Source organism: Oncorhynchus keta, chromosome 19 (assembly GCF_023373465.1).
Source record: "Oncorhynchus keta strain PuntledgeMale-10-30-2019 chromosome 19, Oket_V2, whole genome shotgun sequence".
Lineage (NCBI taxonomy): Eukaryota > Metazoa > Chordata > Actinopteri > Salmoniformes > Salmonidae > Oncorhynchus > Oncorhynchus keta.
Genome location: NC_068439.1, coordinates 65,710,013 through 65,734,846, shown reverse-complemented (window position 1 = coordinate 65,734,846; position 24,834 = coordinate 65,710,013). Strand labels below are relative to the sequence as shown.

The following is a 24,834-nucleotide window of genomic DNA, read 5'->3' as shown; positions in this document are numbered from 1 at the left end:
TTGCTTAGTCAAAAGATTATATCCTAATTCTCATGTCGCGTTGTTTTTAAACAAATCCTCTAAATGGGCAGATGGGATTTTCCTCCATGCCCACAACTTGGCATTACTCAGTGCCAAGATTGTGCATGTAATCATTTCATGTGGCCAAAAACACATATATTTAGTGTGAGTTTCCTCTATGACCCGAAAAGCAGACTGTCCCTGAGGGTTAAAGGAAGGCTGTGGGCTTCTTCACTAATAGGTTCACAGAGTGGAGATTGTCCTGCAGCTTGTACACATACAGTATCATTACATTTGCTAAACAATCTATGTACATGCAACTATGTAAAGTACTGTACTATGATAGCAAAAATGTGTCTACTGTAATGATATGTATAATGACCAAAAGTAATCAAATGTTCCATTGGGTTGAAACTATTTTAGAACGATAGACCACCAGGATTTGCGTGATCGAGGGGCTGTACACACTAAACACATATCTAGATGCTAGATTACTATTCCAAACACATCCCCTTAGATAACAACAAAACAGTGGAATGCTAAACACTATCAACTACACCCCTGGCCAGTTCACCTCTGTTGCCTACAATACACACACAGTTGCTCTAAATGCATCATTCCTGCAATTACAATATGCTACAGACTTAGAACAATTCACAATTACACACCAGCACTGTTTCCATAGTTACCCAACAAAACCAGGCATTGTTTCCTCAAGCATTTCAAAACGTTTTGATTTGCGTTGTTACACTTAAATGGGAGATTTTCCCAAAAATGTAAGTAGTGCGTTTTCACGGATATATTGTAAAATGCCCAAGATAACAGATATACTCCATTGACAGGTGGTGGTCAGAATATATTATTGCTCCATAATGGGCAGAGGTCAAACACTTTTACTCAAACCTTCTGCTGCAGAGAACACCACCTGCTGTAACTATATTTCTCCATAATGAATCCCTCTCTCTGTCCATTCCTTCTCGCTTTCCCCACAAATGGATGTATAACCACACGAGCAGCTGTGTAAACACTCCATATGTACTATAAATGGTTGAGGCTCTGGTAAATGAGAACAAGAAAGCAGTACTACCAAAGTAACCAGTTAATAGATAAACATGTTATGATCGTCAGATAGGAAGGTGTGCCTCATCCTAGACTTTCAGTGCCTGATTCTGTCTTCTTCCAGTGTCTGGCTGGGCTCCATTTGGGAGAGATTGGGAGAGCCCACAAAGATGAGCCTACCAGCCAGCAGGGCTGATGGACAGAACAGAAACACAGCTAGTATAAATTAATTGGAGCACTTGCTATTTGTTCTCCTCCTTTTGTCGTGCTCAAAAACCTTTCAGGGCCTGACTAATTGGCGCGCTGAAAGAATGGAAAAATGTGCGTCATTCAAACCCTATTGAAGCAGCTGGCAGCACAGCCTTGTTTTCAGGAACACCGTTTACACAAAGGTTTCAAACAAGCCATAATATAAAATTGCAGCAATAACACCCTGCCCAATGCAAAAGAGCAGCCTACTAATTAGAACCAAATCTCAACTCCCAGCCCTTCCCGCCCTGGGCTAAAACAGCTCTTCCCAGACAGATGTACTTTATAAAAATGTCTCCAAGACACCCACTGCAATGCCTATGCTGTGCCTCCCGAAGGTATTCACACCCCTTGACTTTCCGCAAAATGTTTATAAATTAATTAAAAATGAAAAGCTGAAATGTCTTGAGTCAATAAGTATTCAATCTCTTTCTTAAGGCAAGCCTAAATAAGTTTAGGAGCAATATGAGCTTAATAAAATGCATGGACTCACTCAGTGTGCAATAATAGTGCCTAATAAGATTTTGGAATGACTACCTCAACTCTGTACCCCACTTACAGTACTTTCGGAAAGTACTCCTCCTAACCCTTGACTTTTTCCACATTTCGTCACGTTACAGCGTTATTCTTAAATGGATTAAATAAAAAATCCTCAGCAATCTATAGACAATACCCCATAATGCGTTTTACAAATATAAAACAGAAATACCTTATTTACATTAGTATTCAGACCCTTTGCAATGAGACTCGAAATTGAACTCCGTTGCATCTTGTTTCCATTGATCATTCTTGAGATGTTTCTACAACTTGGAGTCCACCTGTGGTAAATTCAATTGATTGAACATGATTTGGAAATGCACATAGCTGTCTATATAAGGTCCCACAATTGACAGTGCATGTCTGAGCAAAAACCAAGCCATGAGGTCGAAGGAATTGTTCGTAAAGCTCCAAGACAGGATTGGGTCGAGGCACAGATCTGGGGAAGGGTACCAAGAAATGTCTGCAGCATTGAAGGTCGCCAAAAATAGTGGCTATAGTTTGGAACCACCAAAACTCTTCCTAGAGCTGGACGCCCAGCCAAACTGAGAAATCGGGGGAGACGGGCCTTGGTCAGGGAGGTGACCAAGAACCCGATGATCACTCTGACAGAGCTCCAGCGTTCCTCTGTGGAGATGGGAGAATCTTCCAGAAGGACAACCATCACTGCAGCACTCCACCAATCAGGCCTTTATGGTAGAGTGTCCAGACTGAAGCCACTCTTCAGTAAAAAGGCACATGACAGCCCGCTTGGAGTTTGCCAAAAGGCACTTAAAGACTCTCAGACCATGAGAAACAAGATTTTCTGTTCTGATGAAACCAAGATTCAACTCTTTGGCCTGAATGCCAAGCACCACATCTGGAGGAAACCTGGCATCATCCCTACGGTGAAGCATGGTGGTGGCAGCATCATGCTGTGGGGATTTATTTCAGCGTAAGGGAATGGGAGGCTAGTCAGGATCAAGGGAAAGATGAAAAGAGCAAAGTACAGAGAGATCCTTGATGAAAACCTGCTCCAGAGCGCTCAGGACCTCAGACTGGGGTGAAGGTTCACCTTCCAATAGGACAACAACCCTAAGCACACTGCCAAGACAACAGAGGAGAGGCTTCGGGACAAGTCTCTGAATATCCTTGAGTGACCCAGCCAGAGCCCGGACTTGAACCTGATCGAACATCTCTGGAGAGACCTGAAAATAGCGGTGCAGCGTCGCTCCCTATCCAACCTGACAGAGCTTGAAAGGAACTGCAGAGAAGAATGTGAGAAACTCCCCAAATACAGGTTTGCCAAGCTTGTAGCGTCATACTCAAGACTGTAATCGCTGCCAAAGGTGCATCAACAAAGCACTGAGTAAAGGGTCTGAATATTTATGTAAATGTTATATGTCAGTTCTGTTTTTATACATTTTTGCTGTGTCATTATGGGTTATTGTGTGTAGATTGAATCAATTGAATCAATTTTAGAATACGGCTGTAATGTAACAAAATGTGGGAAAAGTACAGTACAATAATCTATAAGGTCCCTCAGTCAAGCATTGAATTTCAAACATAGATTCAACCACAAAGACCAATGAGTTTTTCCAATGCCTCGCAAATAAGTGCACCTGTTGGTAAAAAACAAACAAACATTGAATATCCTTTTGAGCATGGTGAAGTTATTAATTACACTTTGGTGACTAAACAGTTATAGTTTAATAGTTGTGATAGGAGAAAACTGAGGATGGATCAACAACATTGTAGATACTCACAATACTAACATAAATGACAGAGTGAAAAGAAGGAAGTCTTTATATACAGTGCCTTGCGAAAGTATTCGGCACCCTTGAACTTTGCGACCTTTTGCCACATTTCAGGCTTCAAACATAAAGATATAAAACTGTATTTTTTTGTGAAGAATCAACAACAAGTGGGACACAATCATGAAGTGGAACGACATTTATTGGACATTTCAAACTTTTTTAACAAATCAAAAACTGAAAAATTGGGCGTGCAAAATTATTCAGCCCCTTTACTTTCAGTGCAGCAAACTCTCTCCAGAGGTTCAGTGAGGATCTCTGAATGATCCAATGTTGACCTAATTGACTAATGATGATAAATACAATCCACCTGTGTGTAATCAAGTCTCCGTATAAATACACCTGCACTGTGATAGTCTCAGAGGTCCGTTAAAAGCGCAGAGAGCATCATGAAGAACAAGGAACACACCAGGCAGGTCCGAGATACTGTTGTGAAGAAGTTTAAAGCCGGATTTGGATACAAAAAGATTTCCCAAGCTTTAAAAATCCCAAGGAGCACTGTGCAAGCGATAATATTGAAATGGAAGGAGTATCAGACCACTGCAAATCTACCAAGACCTGGCCGTCCCTCTAAACTTTCAGCTCATACAAGGAGAAGACTGATCAGAGATGCAGCCAAGAGGCACATGATCACTCTGGATGAACTACAGAGATCTACAGATGAGGTGGGAGACTCTGTCCATAGGACAACAATCAGTCGTATATTGCACAAATCTGTCCTTTATGGAAGAGTGGCAAGAAGAAAGATATTTCTTAAAGATATCCATAAAAGGTGTCATTTAAAGTTTGCCACAAGCCACCTGGGAGACACACCAAACATGTGGAAGAAGGTGCTCTGGTCAGATGAAACCAAAATGGAACTTTTTGGCAACAATGCAAAACGTTATGTTTGGCGTAAAAGCAACACAGCTCATCACCCTGAACACACCATCCCCACTGTCAAACATGGTGGTGGCAGCATCATGGTTTGGGCCTGCTTTTCTTCAGCAGGGACAGGGAAGATGGTTAAAATTGATGGGAAGATGGATGGAGCCAAATACAGGACCATTCTGGAAGAAAACCTGATGGAGTCTGCAAAAGACCTGAGACTGGGACAGAGATTTGTCTTCCAACAAGACAATGATCCAAAACATAAAGCAAAATCTACAATGGAATGGTTCAAAAATAAACATATCCAGGTGTTAGAATGGCCAAGTCAAAGTCCAGACCTGAATCCAATCGAGAATCTGTGGAAAGAACTGAAGACTGCTGTTCACAAATGCTCTCCATCCAACCTCACTGAGCTCGAGCTGTTTTGCAAGGAGGAATGGGGAAAAAAATTCAGTCTCTCGATGTGCAAAACTGATAGAGACATACCCCAAGCGACTTACAGCTGTAATCACAGCAAAAGGTGGCGCTACAAAGTATTAACTTAAGGGGGCTGAATAATTTTGCACGCCCAATTTTTCAGTTTTTGATTTGTTAAAAAAGTTTGAAATATCCAATAAATGTCATTCCACTTCATGATTGTGTCCCACTTGTTGTTGATTCTTCACAAAAAATACAGTTTTATATCTTTATGTTTGAAGCCTGAAATGTGGCAAAAGGTCGCAAAGTTCAAGGGGGCCGAATACGTTCGCAAGGCACTGTATATAAAAAATGCATCCTGTTTGCAAAACCTGTAGAAAATGTGGCAAAAAAAGAGAACTTTATGTCCTAAATGCAAAGCATTATGTTTTGGGAAAATCCAATACAACACATCTCTGAGTACCAGTCCTTGTATTTTCAAGCATTTTGGTGGCTATATCTTTTTATGGGTATGCTTGTCATCAGCAAGGACTAGGGAGTTTTTGGGGATAAAAATAAACAGAATAGAGATATGCACAGGCAAAATCCTAGAGGATAACCTAGTTCAGTTTGCATTTCAACAGACACAGATAAATTCACCTTTCAGCAGGACAATAACCTAAAACGCAAGGCCAAATCTACATTGGAGTTTCTTACCAAGACGGCATTAAATGTTCCTGAGTAGCCTTGTTCCAGTTCTGACTTAAATCGGCATAAAAATATGGCAATACCTGAAAATGGCTGTCTAGCAATGACCAACTTGACAGAGCTTGAAGAATTGTTTTAATAACGTGCAAATATTGTACAATCCAGGTGTGCAAAGCTTTTAGAGACTTACCCAGAAAGGCGAACATCTGTAATCGCTCCCACAAGAGATTCTAACACGTATTGACTCAGGGGTGTGAATACTTAGAAATTAGACATTTCTGTATTAAATGTTCAATAAATGTGCAAAAATGTATAAAAACACATGTTCACTTTGTCATTATTGTGATGTCATTATGGGGTATTGTGATGTCATTATGGGGTATTGTGATGTCATTATGGAGTATTGTGATGTCATTATGGGGTATTGTGATGTCATTATGGGGTGTCAAATAAATGTTGAATTCAGGTTGTAACACAACTAAATGTGGAATAAGCAAAGAGGTATGAATACTTTCTGGAGGCACTGTATAGCAGAACATTGTAATAGTTTCGTTTTAAAGTGTAATCATTGTGGAAAATAATTACCGGTTGACCTCATATTGCTCAACATAAAAACAAACAGGCTCATTAAATCCTATGGTAGAGCACTGTTTGACGGTAGAGCAGTGTTTGAAGAACAAACTATGATTATGCGGCACTCTCTTCTACCACTGATAGGCGGAATCAAACCATCAAATATAAATCTAGTGTAATCTACAGGATTTAAAACCTACTCATTCCAGTTTTTTACAACTTTCTATATTGTAGAATAATAAATGAAGAAATAACTATGAAATAACACATATGGAATCATTTAAGTAACCAAAAAAGTGTTAAACAAATCCAAATATATTTGAGATTCTTCAAGTAGCCACCCTTTGCCTTGATGACAGCCTTGATCACACTTGGCATTCTCTTAACCAGCATCATAAGATAGTCACCTGGAATGCATTTGAATTAACAGGTGTGCCTTGTTAAAAGTTAATTTGTGGAATTCCTTTCCTTCCTAATGCGTTTGTGCCAATCAGTTGTGTTGCGACAAGGTAGGGCTGGTACACAGAAGACAGCCCTACTTGGTAAAAGACCAAGTCAATATTATGGCAAGAACAGCTCAAATAAGCAAAGAGAAACGACAGTCCATCATCACTTTAAAACATGAAGGTCAGTCAATTCAGAACATTTCAAGAACTTTGAACGTTTCTTCAAGTGCAGTCGCAAAAACCATTAAGCACTATGATGAACCTGGCTCTCATGAGGATCTCCACAGGAAAGGAAGACCTAGAGTGACTTCTGCTGTAGAGGATAAGTTAAATGAGTTAAATGCACCTCAGATTGCAGCCCAAATAAATGCTTCATAGAGTTCAAGAAACAGACACATCTCAACATCAACTGTTCAGAGGAGACTGCGTGAATCAGACCTTCATGGTCGAATTGCTGCAAAGAAAACACTACTAAAGGACACCAATAAGAAGAAGAGACTTGCTTGGGTCAAGAAACACAAGCAATGGACATTAGACCACTGTGTCTTTGTGAGACACAGAGTAGGTGAACGGATGATCTCCACATGTTTGGTTCCCACTGTAAAGCATGGAAGAGGTGGTGTGATGGTGCTTTGCTGGTGACACTGTGATTTATTTAGAATTCAAGGCACACTTAACCAGCATGGCTACCACAACATTCTTCAGCAATACGCCACGCCATCCCATCTGATTTGCGCTTAGTGGGACTATTGTTTTTTTTTCAACAGGACAATGACACAAAACACACCTCCAGGCTATGTAAGGGCTATTTGACCAAGAAGGAGAATGATGCCAATATGCTAGATGTAGTTTGAAGAGAGCAGAGTTGGAGAGACTTGCACTTTCTCTTGAGCTATATGTATAGCCTATCTTTTAGGAGTGGGTGATTTTCAGACAGAATCATTTTTGATCAATATTTAGGCTTATTTCTAAGCAATGTAGTAAACTATAGTGTAATCATATGCCTATTTAGGAAGTACATTTCCTTGGAAAGATAACCTGTCCCGTGCTTCTCCCAGCCCATGTATACATTGGCTATAGCCTACTCTATTTAATTGAGAACACACGCGCACCTGATCTCACAGGTATGGCTACTGAACTGGAGGCAGCAAGAGTGATGACAGTGACACCTGCTACGGTTTGCATAGGCCTATAGGATATAGCCTACTTTTTTGCAGTCAGAGACAAATACATGGGTAATCCATACTTATTGAAAATGAAAAGGTGCAAGCTCTCTCACCATAGTAGCCCAACCTATGTGCGCATTGTGCGTTTTCCATTGCAATCATAATTAAAAAAGATAACCATTGTGAAATATACTGTGTCCGTAGAATGTATAATCTGGAAGTAGAAGCCTAAATGTTGTTGTCCATTAGTTTACAACAATTAGGGGAGGGATGATAGGGTTCGGGGAAAATAAAGGAAAATATATATTTACAAAAAAGATAGGGACAGGAAATGATGCAGACAATTACATTGATGGAAGCCACAATGTATCTGCAATATTAAAGCTGACCCCACTTCTAAAACCAAAGTTGTTCCCCTGATAAACACAGATATTAAACGGTTTTCCAAAATGTTGTTGTTCTGTCTCGAGCCTTACTTACCCAAAATGGACATCACGGATCAAAACAGGTTAGTAAAAAAATGTATCCTCGTAAACCTCCGTCAACTATTACGTATTTTAGATGCTTCATCAGAAACAACAGCCACTTGGACTATATCTTCCGATGCAGAAAAAGCTCTTGATAAACCAGAATGGTCATATCCCTAGTCTGTCTTAGAACATATGATAATTGGCTGCAATTTCATTAATATGATTAACATTCTATATGCCAATCCCTCAGCCATAGTTGAAACAGGCAATATATGTTCTTCTCCATTCAGAATCACTAGAGGAAGCAGACAAGGTGACCCAATTTCCCCTTTGCTATTCTTATTATCGATGAACTCCTGGCTCAGGCAACTCGTGGAAATAACACAAACTTCCCTAAACTCTACTGATCACTTCATCTCATTAGAGAGACAATATTTTACTATATCTAGACAATGTACTTGAATCGCTCCCAAACACAATGAAGATCATAGATAAATTCAGCTTCATCTCAAGTCATAAAATTAATCTTCTCAAGCGTCCGATGGACAACTCCATCTCTACATATGGAATCCCAATAGTTTTCCATTTTAAATATATGGGAATTGATCAATTTCTTTCCTTAGAGAAAACCTTTGCCAGAAACTTCAACAGAACGCTCAAATCAATTAAAAGCTGACCTCAGTAGATGGAATAATATCGCAGTTGCTTTAAGCGGCAGAATATCTATTGTCAAAATGAATACATTGCAACGGCTGAATTTCTGTAGTTCAATGCTTCCCACGGCTCTCCCTTCTGGCTATTGGGATTAAATTAATAGTTTCAAAATGTATGTGGCAAGGTAAACAATCACAGATAACATGAACACATGTACAAAGAGGGAACGACGTAGGACTATCCTTTAAATTGCATTTCCAGGCACTATCATTTCACCCATAATAATAATAAATTGGCTTAGACATGATTTTTCTGCCCCCTGGCTGAGTATAGAGAGAAATATGGTGTTTCCTATTACTCTGGAAGAAGTGTTTTTCACTGATATATCCCTTGAACAATGTAAACCACGCTTGGGTACTATTATTGCTCAGAATTTCGATTTGGCACAAAATTAAAAAACAATGCAACTGGGAATCAAAATGGCATGCCCATACACAAGAGTTTCACAAAAAATGCCTTACGATCTGGAGGGCGGCCTTTTGCATCCCCCCAATGTGCAATCCGTATCCTTACCGATATCATGGACGGTAATGGTTTGAGAACATTCCAAGATTGGAAACATACAGACATATCACCAGACAACTCCTTTTTTCTATACCTACAAACTTAGGTCAGCTGTACTGACTCTCTGTAGACAGCAGTCATACATTTACAATGGACAATACAGGGGGTCAAACAATGTTTTCAGAGATGAGCAAAATCAATAGGTGGAAGATGAGGTGGAAAGAGACATTTCTGAGAACGTGTGATCTTGAAAACTGAAATAACCTTGGATTGATGCTGAGTGCTGGTGACTAGAAATAGTCTGCTGGTTTCAAAATGAAGCATGATGGCATGCATAGAACATTGGTAACTCTGGATGAATACATAACAAAACTCCAGAAAGGAATTTAAAATGTTCTTGTAGTCTCACCAACATACAAATGGCTGTTAAATGCTCATTTCCTATCTAGGAGAGAAAATATGGCAACAATACAGCATGCTCCGCATGACAACGCCAATGACCAATTTAGCCTTGATTAACCACTATCAGAAGCCCCTCCATTATGTCTCATCCAGTGACTGTCAATATGATTGACAGGCGTGTGATTAAATGCAGGAGAAGTGGGATGGTGGGGCAATGAGTGGGCCCAGACCTGATCACTGTAGGGACCCATCCAATGACAGAAGTAGGATCTTCATTGGAGCCAGTTTGCTACAGCAGGACAAAATCATGCAGCAGCAGGAAATGTGAAGGGAAATCAAGCCTGAAATTTCTAAATGGAAATGACAAACTTCAAATAAAATACAAGTTTAAAATGTCCTGCATTGTAGGAAAGTTCCCCTGCAACAGGGTGATCAAATTACGGTCTCTCCTCAATCATGGTTCAGTATCATGGTTTTACCTACTGAAGTCTGAGTTAATCTAAACGTAATTAATTCAATCTCTTCTGGGTTGGGGCTAGGTAATTACATGCTGATCATGTTTTGTGGTGCAGTTTGAACTTTATCATTTCCATTCATTAAGGAGTAATATTCGCTCTCTTTTTAATAGACTGAATGTTTATGAACTATTTTTAGCTCTTGTGACAGTTTTTGGAGTTTAGATCAGCGGTTCTCAACTGGTGGGACGCAACCCAAAATTATAAAAATGTCCTATTGCTGCAGGAATATTTTCCCAGATTTGAGTCACGGGTTAGAGTAAAACATTTCAACCTGAACTTAAACAACTAAAACCGGGTAGAAAGTGTGTAGAAATTATAATTAAATCATTTAAATCGCTGAACTATTTTTCTTCAACACAGTATTTTTTTATATAAAGCTATTAGCAGCACTATTTTGCAGACTTGGTTGATTTTGTAGTCTCAAACCAGTGATGATATTATTGCGCAAAATTGTACTAGAGACCTATAAAACTATTTATATAAAAGCAGCACACCCTGGCACCTACACCCTCAAATTCCAGCCTAAACCTATGACTGCCCCACGAACCAGTGATACCCATTCAAAACTCCAGTTAGTGTGCTAACTGTGGAAATGTCAGTCATGACTAATTCCTGTGAAGTAGCATGGCTGAGTAGCCAGAGTAAGAGACATGGGGCCCGATGGAAGAGACAGTTATACCAGCTGATTCCATTATGAGAGAGGGCTCAACTCATCCAGACAGTGACACTGTGCACACAGAGATCGATCATACATACAGTTCTCTCTGTCTGGAACTGAGCTTGACAGAGCTGTGGGGTTTGTGCAGTCTAAAGTCAAGCTGGAGGTGTATTCTCTTAGTATGATATAGCAAGACCTAGTACCCATAGAAAAGCCACCCACAATGCTGAATGCCATTGAATATTCTACCTCTGTATGCAATAATAAGCACAGTGATTGTATGTTAAGCACATCCCCTCTCCGGAGAACATGAGAGCAAGTGAGTCAGAGAACATTCCTTAAAGCTAGAATCCTTAATTGAAAAAATAAAGCAGCCACTCATTCTCTAGATGGGTATGGAGAAATGTAGCCACACTCAAATTCATAGACGGCTAAATGGATGCGAGAACTAACCATCCATATCATCAAAATGTATTTTATCCTCAGTTGGTACAGAAATCCCCAAGAAACCATGATGCCTGGCAGAGCAAAATGTTTTTGTTGCCAAAATAAGCTAATGATCAAATAGGAGAAGGAGATATTCTAATTCATTGATCATGATGGTTGGAAGTCAAAATTAGCGGTCAAAGTGTCTGTCCCGCAATCTGATAGCTGAGCGGTGAAGGTTGTTGCTAGGGTCGAGTGATTAATTACACAAAGCAGATCAAAGATTCATCTGATGGATTTCTCACTCTATGCAAATGAACAAGAAACCACACAAACAAGAGAGCCTCAGAAATGGCCTGATATCCAGATGATTGCGAAAAAGGTTTTTTAATCGCAGTATCCCCCAAAGGCTCATTTGAATAACTGGATAAGTAAATAACCAAAACGGCAAAGAATTGAACATTACTAGGCCAGATGAAGCAGTATAACATTCTTCCTACACAGAACAGTTGGTTGGGGGGGGGGTTAAATTGGGTTCAGAATTGCTCATTAAGTGTTGTAAAAATCCTTCCTCTAATCATATCAGGCAGAGGCTTTATATCTTTAGTGTTTAGGGAACATTCTCTCATGTTTATTCAAGAAACACACTGCATATTGACAGCATTTGATAGCCGAATTTAATTTAGTTCAAAGGCGCAGCGGAGAATAAAGCCTGTTTCTCAAAGCAAAGTGCTTATTGTGCCAATAACGAAAGTTAGGGAACATCACCTGTTTATAATAAATCATAATCCTTTTAAATTCTATATATGAACAATTGGAAATAGCTTGGGGATTTGGAAGATAAATGGCAGTGATCGGTTATCAATTCTGATTTCAATTGTATTCTGAATAAGTAACTGTTTGGGAGAAGTATAGAGACTTCCACAACACAGTCAGAGAGCAGTATAATAGCAAAGTCAATCTATTTCTATCACATGTACTAAACAAACCAATCAATAGACATTCACACAGAACCTTCCAACAACAGCTTCAGTCAAAATCTCTGTTCGGCCAATTACAATCTCTCAAATATCCAGTTTACTTCAACAGACCAGACGTGTCCATCAAACCCTTCATACTTTCTCAGAAAAATGATAATTATCCAAAGTGGAGACTCTGTATGTTTATGACATGGATTGGTGCTGGATTGGCCACCCAGCACCAGGGTTGGGTAAACTATTAACCAGGCAGTAGTAAATCTTAGTAATCACTGGGTTGTTTAAACAGATTCAAAGTCCAAATCACAAGTGTTATTTCTACAGCAGTGTGCCACATGCCAAAGGCCTGCCTCACCCTCACCAGTTCCCACCATCAGTATGTCTAGCTTGGTGTTTGGTTCTCTGGGTGGTCCCTGGATGGCTGCTCTGGATTGGGGTCTTACTGCCCGTCATTCTGCTGCTGATGCAGATCATCGTTTACCTGAACTGGAAGGTACTTATTAAACTGCACTCTGCTCGGTCTGTAATAATAGTTAACAAATGAGTGATTTTGGATAATGTCAGTGATCTAAAATAGATGATATACAATTACATGATTTAAAGCGAGTCAATATCTTACAGCTTACTTGTAGCATACTGTTACTGGACACCCAGCCTGTGTAAACCTGGTAGGATTTGACTTGCTGCATATTACTGAATTACAGCTGCATTAGCATAGAAACAGTCCTACTTTTCAAACATACAAAAACATAACTTTGAGAAATGTTCCCATCTGAGAGAAGTCTTTAGAACGTGGCTTAGTGTGGAGCTGGCCTTAAAGGCTCAGCCACCTGTCGATACTTTCTCCATTTCATTATTGATGGTATTACTGATGGAGCTCTGCCTCTCAGCAGGGCTGACCTCACAGCTTTCAAACATTGCTGGCTGCAGACAGAGGATGTGGCCACACACACTCTCTCCTTCCTTTATAATCAGTAGAGGCAGAGTTGTCTTCAGCACCTTACCCCAGGGACATGGCCTCCAGCCTGAGCTACACAACCTCATCACCCAGGCAGAGACGACAGGCTGAGGGGAAGATGTGCATATTTTATTACTAAAATAATAGTTTATTGTACCATCAGTATTAAATTATTTCTAAGAATTGTTCAAGTTCTTTTCAGACTATTGCCTATGGTTGACAGGTCCCAGAACCCAGAAGTCCACAATGAGCTTATGTAAAAAGATCTGAGCCTTTTCTAAAGCAATTAAAACTTGAGAATGGTCTGTTTTTTTGTGGTTCAACAGGAAGCAAGCAAGAACTCAGATGTTTGGCTGCTGAAGGGTGTTGTGTAAAAAGAAACCAAAGTCATCCAATTAGAGAATAACAAATGTTTATTTCAGTGTTACACAGAGGGTTAGGTGGCTGTGGTGGAGAGGGGGAAAACAATTTAAGCTGCTGAATATCTAAGATGATCTGCTATACACATGGTCCAAAGAGCTAATTGATGCCGTCATTGGACTTGGTGGGGTTGGTCAGACTGCAGAGAGCACTAGGCAGCCATCTCTAATCTACAGGTAAAATGTTAAAATGGTGGCAACTGTGTTTCTTTTAGCTGTCAAAAAACCTCTGAAATATATTAAAAATATATTTTTTAAAAGGGGCAAACACACCTCATCAACATCTACAGTAAATCAGTTTACAGATAAATACACAAAAAACAAGTTTAAAAGACCCCCCCAAAAATTCTACAAATATATTTATGAGTAATGATGCCAGAAAGTCACAGAAAAAAAAGAAAGTGTCCAAGCTTTTAATTTTACATTTTTTTTTTCTGAGTGAGTTATTGGAAAAGCACCTGCACGTTAATGGAATGCTTCAGTTTTGAATGCATAGAGAAGAACACGCGTTGGCACTGTATTGCAATGTACAAAATGACACAGTGCTTCACCCTTTGCTGGTCCCTTGGAAACTACCCCAATTAAATTAATTTGCTGTTCTTCTGTTCCCCCCCCCCCCAAAAAAAACTGACAAACATCTGGCTCTAAGAACATAGAACAAGACTAGGTCCAAAGCTAATATCCACCTAGTCTTACTTCCTGTCCACATACAGATGCAAGAATCCAGGAAGCTAGATATTGAAATGTACTTTCTCATAACACCAGCTGTCTGTACATACTAGGAATGTGAATACTGCGCAACAATAAAAATTACCACTTGATAAATCCTATCTGGTTTTAACAATGGTAGCCATTTTTTTCTTCAATTAGCAAAAAACACATAAGAATAAAAACGCACTACAAACATTAGCTAAGTGGTTCTCTTCTGAGTGATAAAAAAAGGAAGGCGTGCGATGAAACAGACACAGGAGTTCAGCCTCTGGGTTGTCTTCACCTCATCTTCTCACCAGGTTGACTCTCAGTTTGGGAGATGACAGGAGTTTCTCAAACATCCATGTATGAACTTCACAGGCTCTTCAGCTCTGTGAAAGACAAGGAGAGAGGGATGAATATTATATTTAACATGAATGAGTCTAACACCAACTGGAGTAATTTAAAGCGGTGTCTAGAGGTCTATTTGATATAACCTAAAATAGCTTGGTATGGTAATGCCACTGCCTTGCACTGATTAACAGTGATTATACAGTTGATCATATCTACTATTTTCTCATTTAATTAGGAAGAATTCATCTGCTTCACTGAAAGTGGCCAAATCCTGAGCTTTAGTGCTAATAGGGCATAAATTGGATTTTCATTAGATACTTGCCTACTGGGATTTAAAGCCACCATCTCCTTGGGGCAAACCCAAACCAGCTAGTACTCCATCGCCTGCTTCAAAGTCTTTTGATGAGAGAGGTATCTCTCACGTCATGCCAGGTAGGTAGAGAGGAGGGAGACTATAGCGAGACAAAAGCACTTGATGATCTGACAACAGCTGCCGCAGCATTCTCACAGAAGGTTACACATGCTGCTTCACCAATCAAAGTGTTACTCTATTCTCAGCAACCACCGCAGTCTTGCTCATTTCCCCCCCAATTCAGCAGAACTGGAGAGGCATGACAGAACTAAACACTTGAGCTGGGCTGGCTGGGGCTCTATCTGGGCCACCTCTGAAGTGGAAATAAATGGACTACTTTTATCAGTCCCACTTTCCTGTTGGCAGTTATTGCGTTGCTGAAGTGCAGAGCTGGCTCTGCATGGAGATGGATTGTAAACCAAAGCTTTACTGTAATGTAAACAAATCGCTGTGCATCGGATAACTGGCATGATGAGCTGTCAACTTGCCAAACGACACGAGGATATACCGCTATATGGACAGGGTGGAGGCAGAGCAATGAGCTAGTTTATACAGAGTAATACCAAAGTAATGAAGGCATATGATCCACCCAGCACCCATGGATTCACTGTCCCAATCAATTGGCTCAGAGCCTCTGCTTTGCTGTGGGTACATTTTATCCTGTTGTATGGACCCCACTTCCGACTCATTTTTGATGAGCCATAGATACTGCTTTGTAACTGAAGTAATTGAGGTGTTTTCAAAACAATTCTCTGGGCGTGATCCAAGCTTTTTGAGACCTCAATGGATTATAATGGCTTCATGTCCAATGGTTGACAAAGTCAAATAACTGATGAAAGAGCTATTGTAAAGGGCTTTCAAGCTAACAACCTACAGGGAATATTTTTTTCCTCCTCCCTTACACCAATTAATTAGCATAGTCATTAATCTGCTGTTCCAATGTGTATGAAGTGTCATAATGTCTGGTGGAGTGTGGTGCCACAGTCTGCCAGCACTGTGCATGTTAGAATACAGACATTGATGTCACAAGGTTAGCAAAGCAAGTAAAACAAAAATATTTTGCTCAGACAAAATGATACATCTGCAGATGTTTGGCTCTGACATTTTGTATGAATTGTGACATTTCATCCCAAAATAACTCAGTCAAATGCAGCCAGAGCAACCGGGGAGTTAACAGAGAAGATGAAGAACTCAAAGACAAAGACAAGGAGACAGACAGTTCCACCATGTGGGGGGGGACTTATTTCCAGCGGATTGCCGCTGATGTGCTGTCTGTTTGGGCTAGTAGGGCCCCTGTAGAGTAAGAGCAGAGGGACGCCTCCCTCACTCTATACCCCTCTAATCACCACACCCTTGGGCCTTACCTGGTGCCTCAGTCCTCGCCCTCCTCGGCCAGCTCAGTCTCTTTGTGGACCACCACCCGGGTCACTGACATGTCAGGGTGCTGCTCTTTGGCTTCCTTTATAGCCTGGGCCAAGGCCTATCCGGGGTGGCAACACGCCCCACCCAAAAGGAAAGGGAGACGATGGCATTAACGGAAATAATGGAACACAAAGAAACCGAAAACAATTGACACAGATGAGAAAAGTAGTGGTAGCAACAACAAAACAATCGGTAAAACATCAAATGAGAGGACAAAGGATGGGAGGGGTTGAGGAGGATATGGAAAGCATGACTTGGTAGTCTGCCCATGCTTGTCCCTTTGGGGTTTGTGGTGAACTTCTACTGTGGAAACATATGTTGCCGTAAATATTTGTCCTTTCTACAGGGACTTCTATATGGAGTGTATCAGTCTGCTGTACTCTTTAGTTTAATGTCCAGAGAACAGAACAAATCAGCAGCGCTCTCATACGGAGGGAGGTAAAAGACTAACTCTTGACACTATAAATCAGACAGCTGGGTCTTGTAACAGGAATCGATGCATCTCTTTCAGCTGAGACATTCACTACACAATATGAGCGAGCTATTGATTGCAGTTGGTAGTATGGCATATGATATATAAATGACAGATTCTCATTTAATTTCCATATAAATGACAGATTCTCATTTAATTTCCATATTAAGTATAAATGTTCACTAAATGGACAAAAGTGACCAATGTATTAGACCGACAACTTCCATTCAGTAGTACAAGCTGCTGTGGTGTACTGTGTAATTGGTTCCCACCAGAGGGTGTGTCTGATTGTTGTGACTGACTGACGCTCACCTGATCGTGGTCGATGTCTGAATCTCCGGTGATGACAATGCGCTTCTCGATCCTGGTTTCTGAGAGACCACCTTTTAATGTCTGCAAACAGCCATATGTTCAGGATAAGTGCACAGACATATTGTACTAGTAAAACAACAAATCAATCAGGAGGCTTAAATTATGCACTGAGCCGAATTTCATCAAGTTCAAATCTTCCAATCTTGGAAGTATCTCCTTGTGGACATGTGTGCTCCCAGGGAGGAGGATTTAAAAAGAAAACATCCCCAGCTATGTGTATAAATGAGTTTGGTGCCACCAGCAAGAGAGCAGACGAAAACCAGAGTTCTTCAGCAAGCTTGCTAGAGATACTGTCCAGCAGTGCAGCTGCTGTCAGGTGTCTGCTTAAGCCAGGCGTTTGGCATCTAGGAGTCGGCATCAAGTCACAACAGAGGAATGATGCCTGAGCTGGGTAGGTGCCAGTCACAGCCCCAAGCATCGACACTACAGAGCAGGCTGCTCTTCATTTGCACACAGATTACACTGAATAATGCTGCCAGATGGGAATCCAGTCCTCCCTGCAACAGTTTTCATACCATGGTGTTTACACAATCGACCAGGGAGAGCTGGGCCGTTACCATGGTGATGGATGTGGCTTGGAGGTTACCATGGTGAAGTGTGTAGTAACCGTGATGACGTGTGTGTGTGTGTGGTTAACTTTGTGGTGTGTTTGGCCGTGTGAATACCATGGTGATGTGTATGGTTACATGTAGTTACCTTGGTGATGTGTGTGGTGGTGGTGGTGCACAGCGACTCTGAAGTAATGGTTTGGGCGGTCATGAGAATGCCTGGTTCACCGTCTCCACTGCCGTCCAGCTGGAGAACAAACAGAGCCAGGTTGAGCATCATATTCCCGGCTGAACACTAGCTATATAGCGGTGGTGGTCTATTGAAAGAGTGGTCATACCTGTGCAGCCTCGTAAGTGATGGTCTTTGTCTCTGTGTGCACGATGGGAACCTCCTTAGTGGCAATCTCAGTCTTCTGGGCCGCAAACGTGTCTGAGATGGTCACCATCTCGGTCTTCACCACAGGTGGCTTGGGGGCAGGGAGGGAGAGAGTCAGACCAGACACACACACACACAACATGCTGGTCCACTTCACTACGCAAATACCACATGCAAAGGCCAGGCAAAAACAGCACAACCGCTAAAGTAGAAGGAACAGAGCTCATGCACAGGCTGCAAATGAACGTTACAAAAACTCAGAACTATAAACTACAATCTCTTCGGCGTAACCATGCAATCAAGCGCATGCCAGCAAAGTTACCAACTGAAAATGCAAAAAAGGCAAATAATATAGAAGTTTTTGTAATTGTTATGCAAGTGCACAATGCATTTTTGCTTTGATCTTTGACACAGACATGCATTAACGTTCCCACAAATGAACGTTGTGGCATTTAAGTGGTTGGGAGGACGAGTCCTTGAAGACAGTCACGTTGGGGACTAAACCCAATTAATGCCAACGACCAAGCAATAACGCATCTTACCCAAGCACTTACAGATAAAGACCCTATACAGGGGAGGAGACACAATCCACATGCTGTAACACACACACACAACATGCAGTGCACAATACCTCCACTCCCATGCAATTCTCAGCTCCTTTTCTGCCAGTGGGTTCACAAACACAGGGCCCAGGGGGGACCAATACAGTGCTCACAGTATGTATAATGTATGAATGTATGAAGGGACACAGTACGCAGAGTCAAAATAAAACCCCAACAGAAACGTGCTGCACTGAGGTGGTAATGATTACAGTGAAGTAGTCTGGGAGGGTGCAGATTGACAGTAGAGGGCAGCACTTTGGCACAGATCCACAATGGCTGTTGCTTCTGCTGGGGGATATTAGCCATTATTTCTTACGATTATCACTTATCAAAATTCAACTTGCTTAGAAAAATAGCCCAAGCGACCGCTGTGCAGGTGAAAGGCCTTCAGATAGCTTCCCATTGCTATGACGCTCAGGTGCTAAGCGAGAGAAGCACGGACAGACAGTAGAGAAGCAGCAGGTAGGTATGTAGGTACAGTAGGTAGCTAGGTATGTAGTAGGTAGGTAGGAGGGGATGTGGGTGGTGGTGAAGGTCAGAAGTGTGCATGGCTCAGTACTACACAGCTCTGAGGCCGCAGCCATTCATTTACCTCAGAGCAACAAATAACCTGAGGAATGCGCTCCGTCTCAGCGTGAGACGCGTCCCCGTTGACTCTGGGCTCCTCCTCTTCTTCTTCTTCTTCCACAGCCACCAGGCCAGGCTGGTCCTCAGCATGCCCGTTAGGGGCCTCCTCAGGGGTAACCAGGATGTCCTCAGTGCGCTCCTCCTCAGCGGGGGCATCGACCACAAGGGCTGTCTCTGGCTCTGCCATAGGCGTTTCTTCCACTACTGCAGGGGAAGGCATGGTCTCTACCTCAACCTCTGGGAGTGGTTCGGGCTCTGAAACTTGCTCTGGTTCTTCATGGTTGTCCACTTCCTCCTTCTCCTCTTCCTCAGGCTCTTCTTTGATCTGTTCCACTGAGGTGCTGACAGTGACCTGGGGGTGGTACTCCCCTGCCTCTTCCTCGCTCTCACTGTGGCTGTCTGAGGACACGCTCACAGGTCTCTTCTGCTCCTCCTTAACTTCCTCTATCACTTCCTCTATCACTTCCTCTTCGGGCTTCTCGACCTCTGTCTCCACGGCGACAGGGGTGACCACCACCTCGGGGGTGGTGATGGTGACAGAGCCTTTGGGTGCCACCCTGATCTTCTCGACGACTACCGTCTCTTCTATCTCAACCTCTGCTGCCTGCAACGTTGTCTCGTCTGATTTCTGTTTGTCATCTGAACTCTACACCAGAGAACAAAAACAACAAACGGAATAGAGAGAAAAAAACAAAAACGTAAAAGATGACCACACAACCCAACAAAGGACAACACCAACTAAAAAAATACAACAAACATAAGGAGGGATGGAAATGGCAACAGATGAAGAACAGTCAGCATAATGGCAACCAGCAAACAGAGAGATATGGATGGGTGGAAGAAGAGATGTCTGGAATAAAACAACTGATGAGCTGGCAGTTAAGAATATGTGTGGGGAAGAGAAAGCAGAAGGTGGGTGTGTTAGATGAGGGGGGACCACCTTAGAGACCGTGTCCACTGTGAGGTCAGAGAGAGGCTCCTGGGTTGTGGGTGGGGGGCTCCTCTGTGGAACAAAGGCAATGGTCACTCACACCAGCATGGCATCAGGAATCACTAGGGTTAGTTACTATAGCACTGTACAGGTTCCCCTCTGAGTGGGTTAGGAGGGAGAGACTGCCATGCACAAACATTACCCATCTGTAAGGGAACTTTTAACAGTTCTATATAAAAACATATAGTGTAGTAACACTCAGAGCACTTAAAGTCAGAACAAACATTCAGAACAAGAGGCGAATGACAGAAGAGAATGAAATGTCGAGAAAATATTCAAGTTTATGGCCAGCCTTGTTTGTGCTCTTACAGCTTGTGTACAAAATTAGTAGGTTTGTGCAGACAAGCTAATGACACATCTTGTCACAATAATGTGTATACACTGTAAATTCAGCCATTACTTTGATTGTGTGTGGTGGTCTGGACTGGTCATGAACTTGCTACGGCAGCAGCGAGAAGGAACAATGGACAATACATTAGTTGTGGCATGGTTTTATTTGATCTGTACTTAGGAGCACCTGGGCAGTGAGTGGAGCTGAGGCCATTGGGCTAGAGAATACAGCGCCCTCTGCTGGTCTCTTAATGGTGCTACAGCCAGGGTCAACCAGACCAGACTCGCAGGCAAATTTACTGAATAAAATAGAGGTAATTTCCTCTTCTAAGCTCTACACGGGTTAGAGAATGACAAAGCAAAGAGGTCAGAGTAAGATGCTGGACAAACATTTATGGAGAGAAGACAAACTGTAACTTTCACAAGCTAATCCAAACAGTTCAAAAAATACAACAGAAAACATAGAAGTGCCCTTAAAAGTTTAGTGGCTAAGGGTGGCAGATTGACATCAGAGAAACTGGAGAGATGAAAGCTGGAAAAGGTGCCACAGTAGAAGCTTTCAGCTGTGAAACAAAGAGGGAGACAGGGATAATGGAGGTTTGTGTTCTAGGAATGAGGCAGCACATCTGTAACAAAGACATGCCACACACACTGTTTATCACACAGGTCCAGGACGTGGCCCAAGGCCTGTGTGTGAACACTATCACCTGCTTGTTGGGTGTAGACACAGAGTGACAAGAGGCATGCAGTACGTCACGCAACACAGTCAAACAGGGTGGGAAATCACAAGAGGAGACACGAAGTAGGAAATCAAAAGTGAGGCTTGTCCAGCTGAAAGGAGGAGCGGTTACACTGACGTGAAAGAAGCATTCCGTTTTTAAATAATACAGCAGTGAAAATTAAAGCTCAGTAAGAAAGGAATTTTCAACAGTAGTGCAAATATACCCTTATGTTCAGTGTCACTTCAAAACATAGGAGGCTGAGAAAATTGTGAACACAGAAAATCTAGCGCAAAAGAACATTGGTTGGGGCAGTGTGGCATGTGTAGCTACAAAAGAAAGTGTTAGTGGAATTAGGTACACAGAGAGAAGGAGAAGAGGGCGAAGGGGTGATACTTCTATATCCAACTGTCACATCAATCATACAGAGAGTCAGAACCAGGGTACAGAGGTTGGAGCCAGGGCCTCCCTGCAGACTAGAGAGATCAGAGAGATGGAAACAGGAGGAGAGTAGAGGACATGCAGGCAGGCTGGTGGGACAGGAGGACACGGCTGGACACGTACCCCTTGGGCCTGCTGACGCAGGCTGGTAGCCGGGCTGGCAGTGAGGCGCTTTTCCCATTGACTGGGACGCGGCTCAGGGGTGGCCTCCATAAAACTGCGCTTTAACTCACTAGTGCTAGCCTGATGTTTCAAAACATCCTCTTGAGTCTTATCCAGGTCCTAGCGGTGTCAGGAGGATGCCACACACAGCCATGGTGGGGGAGAGGGGAGGACAACAGGTACATTAGTCTGTAAACCATGATAGTAACAGGAAGGATGGATGCCAAGCCTCACTGACTGCCAATTTATGGTTAGTTTTAGTGTGTGTATGGGTGAACTGTTTTAGACCTAGCACAGAGTAGAGTGCATTTCTTAAGGAGCCACCAAGAGGCGATATCACTCCACAGAATGTACAGGTTATTATTGGGCACTACCCATTTCAAATGGTCACGCACTGTCCCAAATGAGACCTCAATCTAATTATCAGATAACAATATCGAATTGAAAGCACTCTGGGTTCAACTTGTTGTGACCCCTTTTAGAGAGGATGTAGAAAACATCCACACTGATCAAGGGTTGTGATGAGGGATCAGTGAGGCGAGGCATTGTTATGAGTTTAAACCCTTTAGCTCAGTAGTACACCTGAACATCAAAACGTGGAACTGCCAGTGGAACCCAACCAGAGGGATACATTTTTCCTTTATGAGACTGTTGAACAAGGGCTTGACTCTGAACTGTCTTGTCACACAAGTTGGCAGGTGTAAAATTATACATCGCATAGTCACCTGCTATTGCCATGGCGATAAGTGACATGGAGGGCGGTTTCACTATACATACAATTATATCATTCTTATTTCAAATTAACATACTCCGGGAAGGTTGAAAAGCTGTTTTCATCATTTGCAATTCTCACCACGAGTTGAGTAAATTCTTAAGTAAATTTCTCCAATCTTTTGATCTCAAGGTCATATAGTAACTGCCATTTAAGCCATAACAGTCTAAGCCCTGTAAGCTATACGGAAATGTTTCAAGGTCATACCAAGGATCATTTGATTTAGAATTTGTACACCCCTTGAGGTATCAAATGTATTTTGGCCTTATTGCCATTAGCCCATACAAACTAAATTTAATAACATTCACTACATACATGGAACAGATAGATCTATTCTAGGGACTAAAGGAAGTGAGTCCTACAGTACCAGTCAAACGTTTGGGCACACCTCATTCAAGGGTTTTTCTTTATTTTTACTATGTTCTACATTGCAGAATGGCACTGTATATCTGAGAGATTTGAAAGATCAGGAAACATAATAAATGTGCACACACACGCTTACCCCTTATTGTAGGTCACAAAACAGTCGCCATATATACAGTACCATTCAAAAGTTGACACATTTACTCATTCTAGGATTTTTCTTTATTTTTTACAATTTTCTACATTGTAGAATAATAGTGAAAAAAAAAATCAGAAAGTAACCAAGTGTTAAATCAAAATATATTTTATATTTGAGATTCTTCAAAGTAGCCACCCTTTGCCTTGATGATAGCTTTGCACACTCTTGGGATTAGCTCAACCAGAGGTTGAGGTAGTCACCTGGAATGCATTTCAATTAACAGGTGTGCCTTATTAAAAGTTAATTTGTGGAATGTCTTTCCTTCTTAATGCATTTGAGCCAATCAGTTATGTTGTGACAAGGTAGGGGTGATATACAGAAGATAGCCCTATTTGGTAAAAGACCAAGTCCATATTATGGAAAGAGCAGCTCAAATAAGCAAAGAGAAACAACAGACCATCATAACTTTAATTACGACATGGTCAGTTAATCTGGAAAATGTAAAGAACTTTCAAAGTTTCTTCAAGTGCAGTCGCAAAAAGCATTAAGCGCTATGATGAAACTGGTTCTCATGAGGACCGCCACAGGAAAGGAAAACCCAGAGTTACCTCTGCTGCAGAGCATAAGTTCATTAGTTACCAGCCTCAGAAATTGCAGCCCAAATAAATGCGTCACAGAGTCAAGTAACACACACATCAACTGTCTGATTCAGAGGTGTTGGGTTAAATGCGGAAGTTGAATGCATTCAGTTGTACTGAGTAGGTATCCCCCTTTCCCTTTCAGAGGAGATTGAGTGAATTAGGCCTTCATGATCGAATTGCGTCAAAGAAACCATTACTATAAGGTCACTGATAAGAAGACTTGCTTGGGCCAAGAAACACAATCATTGGACATTAGACCGGTGGAAATCTGTCCTTTGGTCTGATGACTCCAAATTTGACATTTTTGTTTCCAACTGATGTGTCTTTGGGAGACACAGATTAGGTAAATGATCTGCGCATGTGTGGTTCCCACTGTGAAGCATTGAGGTGGTGGTGTGATGGTGCTTTGCTGGTGACACTGTCTGATTAATTTAGAATTCAAGGCACACTTAACCAGCATGGCTACCACAGCATTCTGCAGCGATACACCATCCCATCTGGTTTGCGCTTATTTGGAATATCATTTGTTTTTCAACAGGACAATGACCCAACACACCTCCAGGCTGTGTAAGAGCTATTTGACCAAGGAGGCTGATTGAGTGCTGCATCAGATGACCT

The 24,834-nt window shown here is 41.8% G+C and overlaps 1 protein-coding gene across 9 annotated transcripts in view; it reads right to left on the bottom strand.

Annotated features, from left to right (window-relative positions):
- Positions 1-13,819: 13,819 nt before the first annotated feature.
- epb41l2 (erythrocyte membrane protein band 4.1 like 2) overlaps positions 13,820-24,834 on the bottom strand; it is an 89,315-nt gene continuing 78,300 nt past the window's right edge. For 6 of the 9 annotated variants that reach the window (XM_035794335.2, XM_035794338.2, XM_035794337.2 and 3 more), the window contains 8 exons: positions 22,263-22,421; positions 20,599-20,661; positions 19,624-20,304; positions 18,392-18,520; positions 18,202-18,300; positions 17,446-17,526; positions 16,604-16,719; positions 13,820-14,925 (listed from right to left, as the gene is read on the bottom strand). In XM_035794335.2, coding sequence (XP_035650228.1) covers positions 16,612-16,719; positions 17,446-17,526; positions 18,202-18,300; positions 18,392-18,520; positions 19,624-20,304; positions 20,599-20,661; positions 22,263-22,421 — 1,320 coding nt within the window. In that variant the 3' untranslated portion in view covers positions 13,820-14,925; positions 16,604-16,611. Of the gene's footprint in view, positions 14,926-15,209; positions 15,340-16,603; positions 16,720-17,445; positions 17,527-18,201; positions 18,301-18,391; positions 18,521-19,623; positions 20,305-20,598; positions 20,662-22,262; positions 22,422-24,834 lie in introns of all 9 variants that reach the window. The other 3 variants (XR_008071169.1, XM_052471042.1, XM_052471041.1) reach the window with 3 other exon arrangements.